The sequence below is a fragment of the Cystoisospora suis genome (assembly GCF_002600585.1).
Source record: "Cystoisospora suis strain Wien I chromosome Unknown contig_4011, whole genome shotgun sequence".
Taxonomy (NCBI): Eukaryota; Apicomplexa; class Conoidasida; order Eucoccidiorida; family Sarcocystidae; genus Cystoisospora; species Cystoisospora suis.
In genome coordinates this window covers 27205-33211 of record NW_027156804.1, presented here as the reverse complement: position 1 = coordinate 33211, position 6007 = coordinate 27205, and the positions used below count along the sequence as shown (strand labels likewise).

At 49.1% G+C, this 6007-nt stretch overlaps 1 protein-coding gene across 1 annotated transcript in view; it reads left to right on the top strand.

Annotated features, from left to right (window-relative positions):
* Positions 1-2673: 2673 nt before the first annotated feature.
* The window catches only part of CSUI_007547 (uncharacterized protein), a 10351-nt gene continuing 7017 nt past the window's right edge, over positions 2674-6007 (top strand). The window contains exon 1 of the mRNA XM_068067692.1: positions 2674-5791. Within this exon, the coding sequence (XP_067920334.1) occupies positions 3791-5791 (2001 nt within the window). The 5' untranslated portion in view covers positions 2674-3790. The remainder of the gene's footprint in view (positions 5792-6007) is intronic.

The following is a 6007-nucleotide window of genomic DNA, read 5'->3' as shown; positions in this document are numbered from 1 at the left end:
TGAAGCCTTCGAGTTGACAGTACTTGGGATGTACTGTTGGTGCGAAACGTGTTCTTGTTCGTGACGATAGCACTTGAGATGTGCTACTAGTGTTGGAAATTGTTTTCCTGTGACGACAGCGCTTTGGGATGTGCTGTCACACTGTGTCGCGACAAGAAAGTTCAACGTTGTGCGAGACGATCGTTGTTACCCGGATCCCTGTTGCAGGTTGCGACAAATCCTGCATTAATTCATGAGCGTGAGAAGCAATACCGTGTTGCGAAAGGACGACCAGAACTCGACTGCGTGAATTCTTTGCTTCGACTGTATGAGTTCTTCGCCTGGCTGTAATTTCTTTCCATGTGAGAAGCCTGAACGGACTGAGGGTTTCTTCACTGAGCACACGAGAAAGGTGTTCTTGTGGAACAGCATACGGATTGAAACCCTTGCCCCTTGAAACCCGCAGGCTGTACGTCACGTGTTGGAAGAGTATGTATATATAGGTATAGGTAGCTATACACATATATATGTTTACATATAAATATCTCTCTCAAGCTGTACTATATAAATATACCTCATTCATCTTTCCTTCATTTGTGACAGCCTGTGTGGCTAGCGACATCGTCAGTACGCTGCCGGTTATACGCACTTGCACCTCTGTGATTGTCTTCGTTTCTTGTTCCTCAGCAACTTCACCTTTTTAACGAGCTTCAAAAGTGCACCTGACTGCTGTTGAAAAGAACGCGAACCGTCTCAACTAGAGACGAAACGCCCTTCCCCCTGCCGTCGCAGCCTTGGCCCTTACAAAGTCTTTCCTTGTGTAGGGGTGAGTCCTTCCAGAATTCAGATGATGGTAGACTGAATCCTGTCCAGTAGCACTTTCCCCTTGAATGCTTAGCTAGCCAAAAGCTTGCCTTTCACGGCAGGGCGACTCAGCGGTCTTCGGGCAGCTTTTAGAAGTCCTCACGCCGTTAAGTCCTTAGCTGACTTCTCAAACAGAAATAAGCAGTTTGTCCCTTTCAACAGGGGTTATCGTGAAGTACGGCCGTAGGGGAACTCGCAGCGGGCCACTCATAGGGAGAGAAGAGTGTCGGATGAGAACCTGGAGCGGGGCGCTCACGAGGACAGGGCACCGTCGGACGAGAACTAGGAAGAGGTCTTGGCGACGCAATTCGAGGAGGTCTGAGAGGAGCTTGGAGACACTTCAGTAGGACCGCAGTTGCTGGCTAAATCGAAAGAAAGCAACGAGACACCAAAACAAAAGCAACTGGTCATGAAAATGCTTTCACTGCTGGAGGAGGCCCTTGGAGAGAGCGAGGTTGGGGACTCATGGGGGGGAGAGCACTCACGGAGGAAGATTCAAGCGAGCAAGAAAGACTTCTCCGAAGAGTTTCCTCGCACCTCAAAGGTAGGTGTTGACCGTATATTTTAAAGATGCGACCGCGGCCTCAGAGGTTAAGTGGGAAGGGTCAGTCACTAACGATTTGCAAGATATACGTAGTATTTAAGGATTGACTATGAAGGAACGAGTCACAAAGGATCGTCCATACAGGGACGATCACTTGTGACACCTCTTCCCCCCTCATTGGGAAATCTAGGTGTCACGCGTCACTAGTCAAACACCTTGTACCCATCAATGGTAAACACTTGCAGCTTGACTTACACGACTTACACGCATAACAGGTGAGACACTTTGCAGTTTACGCACTGACTGCATGGCGATGCCTTATGGGAGTCTCCCTGATCACTTGTGACACAGGTGGCTTTCTCTCAACAATGCCCCCTGAAGTAAGGCAGCGGGATAGCTGGATCCACTCATACACCAATTGCCCAAGTACTGGTCTGCAAACGCCCAGGCATCCCGTCCTCGTCATCGGAGAAATACTGAAGCTACCGACGAAGTGTCTTTCTGAAGCATCTCTTCCTTGCCACTGGGGGAGCGGCCGACTGGTAGCTTCTTCACTGGCTTCTAAAGAAGCTTAAAGCAGCGACTATTGAGTCTACAGCTGACGACGAAACACCACCTGAACAGAGAAGGGGGCCAAGAGACAGAGACGTGCACTTCAACTTCTAGCTAAACAAATCCTATCCACAAAACACGATAAGGTGAGATGAATGTGTATCACGAAACAGCGACGTGCGTATACAAGTAGACAGTCTAGCCCATGGCACAGTCCGTCTACTTTGGTGGTCGATGCACCAGTTCACCTCCGGGGCATTTCACACATGACTTGGTAACACTGTGTCGCCTTTTTCAAGCAGAACCACCACAAGAACGTGCTAGCCAAAGGGGAAAGTGCGCTAGGAGCACAGCTAGCTGGCTCGCGAACTCCGCTATGAAGGCAACACCGGTCGCTTCGTGACGAGAAAAAAGCGATAGAGGCTGCTGCTGTGTTACGAGTGCTAGCTCGGCTGCAGAGCGCTGGCTAATACACTGATGATGAGACTAACGGAAGCGAATATCTGGTGAACGTTCTACTAGTTTCGGATACCAAGGAAAATGTGTGAAGAGTGCTTTCTGAGGACCGCCTCTCCGTGATCCTGTCGTTCAACTCTGGGGGCCCGCCTTTTCGCGGTGCTCGAAAAGAATCAGGCGCATGTCAACGGACTACGGCACGTTTGAGGTTTGACGACACGCTCTTCCTGTAGAAGACCTTTTCTGAAGTATCTAGTTTTGAGACGTCCGCCCCCCCTTGAGCAGTTATCAAGCAAGGAGACACGCTTGTGTGTAGTCTCCGTAGCCTCTTTAATTGCAAGTGTCCTGGCACGGGGCCCGACGCGGCGACCAGCGCAGTTGACACAGAGTCTTCGAGTGTACATACACCGCTCGAGACGGCGCGCCTAGCCTCCTTTCTTGAGAACGGAAGCTCTCTTTGTGCGGTATTGCTTCACTACTCGTCTTTCCTGTCTCATCTATGGCTTCAGAGAGAGGTATACAGCCCGCTTGCGATGGACGACACATAGCGACTGAAGAAACCAACTCCGAGAAGAAGAGCCGTGAACTGCTCTCTCTCTTGCTCTTTTCCTGTACAAATGTCCCGCTCCTCTCGTTGCTACTAGAAATGGCCGGATTCTCGCTGCTCCTTCTCGGACGGCTCACGTAACTTCAGCACGTGCGAAAATGGCACTTTCCTTCGGGATAGCGACCACATAACCTCCTCGGCACAGGCCTCCTCCTTCACAGACAAGGGTGCCAACGGGTCTGTAGAGCAGCATACTCTTCTATCTTTCCGTTTCTCCACTTTTCCTCTCTCTCCGGTGTCGCTTTTTTGTTTTGCTTGCGCCGGGGACGCAAGCACCTCCATCCATTGTGGAAGCGGGAGGCCGAAAAGACATGATCAGGCGAACGTTACTTATCAGGAGAGAAAGTTCAGTCCTTCTATCAAACTGTCTCAAAAGCAGACGAAAGACGTAGCAAACGGAGTCTCACTGAACTTAGAAGGATCTTTTACGGCGGGCCCGGTTGTGTGTGATGCTCACTCCCCACCGTACTTGTCGGTATCACCTTCATCCTTCTCCTCTGCGGTTTGGAGGCAAACAACAGAAGATTCAATTAGCTACTTGCGCTCTCCTTTTCTGTCACTTGCGCTCTTCTTCCCTCGGGCCTCTCGTCCTTTCAGTACGACATTCTGAGTGTACGTACACCCCAGTTGTGCTCGTCTGGCCTCGACTTCATTGTTTTCTTCGTTAGAATGATGTCTCAATCCGCCAGCGCTACTGCAGCGAATCGCTTTACTCTACAAACTGCAGGGAATCATCTTACTCAGCATCTCGGGTAGAGCTCCTTCCTGAGCGGAATGGCGACAATAGAATGGGGTATCTGATACCAACACGGAGTGCCCCTACACCTCAAGATGTCCCTGATGACACTGGGCTAGAACACAACAGAAAAACCGCCTGGAGAAAGGGGGTTGAAGGACTAGTAGACAGCAATGGGCCTTGTCTAGTCCAAGCCTTTCACCTCAGAAGAATACAAGAAGAACTCCAGGCTCAGTTGGATAAGCAGCTCACAGAAGTTTTTTGTCCCTCCAAACACCGCGAGCCACCACCTCGCCATGGCCTACCTTGTTCCCCTTCCCTGCTGAAGCATGGAGGTGATTGCAGTTCTCGTGCACGGAAATCCAGAGAAAGAGGAGTTGGAGAAGAAGAAGATTTTGTCGAAGGTGTCGAGTATTGCAATGCTGAAAAGAAGCGATCAAACCTCTCCACCGCATCTCTTTTTGAAGAGATGGAGAGGCCGTGGAGAGAAGAGAGGACTCCCGAAATGAAAAGAGATAGATCCCTTGTTGTCCACGAGGCTCATCGACATAGTGTGTGGACGTCTCCGGATGTCTATGATTCTCATCTGTACCACGGGGAAGTGAGAAAGCAGCATGAGTCTCACCCTGATCACGAGACAAAACGACAGAGAGAGGAAGAGGAAGAAATGAATCTATATATGCGTCATCCTCATCATCGTCATGGAATGATTACAGGGAAGGAAAGCATGGATCATTCGCAAGAAGAACAACATAGCGCAAAGAAGAAGGAGGAACAAAAGAGAGGCCTTCAACATTCTCAGCAGTCGAGTAGTACATCTGCGTATCCCACTCTACATCCATATCCTTCTTATTATCGTGATCGACGTGATGTACCACAGCAGATAGGCACTTCATTGCAGCCGTCTGAGTACCGAGGCTCTCCTTGTCAAAGAGCTACCCCACAATCGATAGTTGGGAACAACAGGAGCTCATCATTATCATCATCGACACAAGAGAGGAAAGGAGACGCTCAGGAGAGAACGAAGAAAAAAGAAGACCGCATGCAAGGAAAGGGAGAACACGCTTTCGTGGACAGTGCATCCTACCGAGCTTCATCTCACTCACGTCAAAATCCTCATTCCCCGCCTTGTGCGTCTTTCCCTTTACCTTCTTCATGTCATTGTAGCTGGTGCTCTTTCTCTTCTTCGTGTTCTTCTTCTGTTGAGCTTTCTTCGTCGTCTTCTTGTCCAAAGAGTTCTCCTCTTCTTCATCATAGCGACCACAGTCACACGCGGCATGACGTCTCTGATCCAACAGAAGTCGACAAAGCGAGCACACGAAGATGCTGTTCCTCTTCTCCTCCTCTTCCCTCTTTCCTTCCTTGTATTTCATCGCTTTCTTCTTCTTCGTTTTCACCGTCATGTAATGCCTGCTCTACGAGACTCCCAAACAAACGCATGCCTTCTCAAAAGTTACGGGTATCATGTCCTCTGTCTCCATCTCAGGGATGTCATCCTGTCTTTGTCCGGGGGTCAGGTGTACATACACCTCACCAGCTTGCAGAATCTTCTCTTTCTCCTCCTTGCATCGAAGAGGAAAAGGAAAATCAAAGCCAAAAAGCAAATGCCTCAGGATACCACACATCCAGTGAAACACCAAGAGCAGCTCGTGCTGTATATACACCGCAGAAGTACATCTTCATTAGGCCTCACGGATGTTCTCTCTCAAACTCAGCAGGTTCTCAAGTACTTTTCGGACGTTCTTCAGCAAAAGTTGATGGAGCAAAAGCCGGGAGAAGAAGAGAAATAGAGTCTTCGTGGTTGCGACATCTTCATAGCCTTGCTTCCACAGATCGTACAGTCGACCGCGACAAGAAAACAGATGCGGCGAAGAAGAGGTTCGATAGGAGGAGCACAGCAAGCCCAGGAATGAGTCTCGGAAGTAAAGCGGGAGAAAAGAATCAAGAAGAAGAAGGATTGGTCGGTTGTCTGCAAGAGATTTACGAAATGCTTGAACGAGAAGGCATTGATTACAAAGAAGCGAATACATTCGTTGCTGGCGAGCTTTCCCAGGTATACATACATCAAGGAAAGGGAAGCAAGAGAAAAGTCGAGAGAAGAGAAAGGCGGGGGGGTCTGCGAAGACTGATGCTGCGTGCGCATGACTATATGTTCATATATCTACCCATCTTCAGTTTATCTATCTATCTATCCGTAATCTATCTATATATCTATCCGTATTCCATCTATTTGTCTATCCGTAGTCTCTCTATCTACCTTTAATCTATC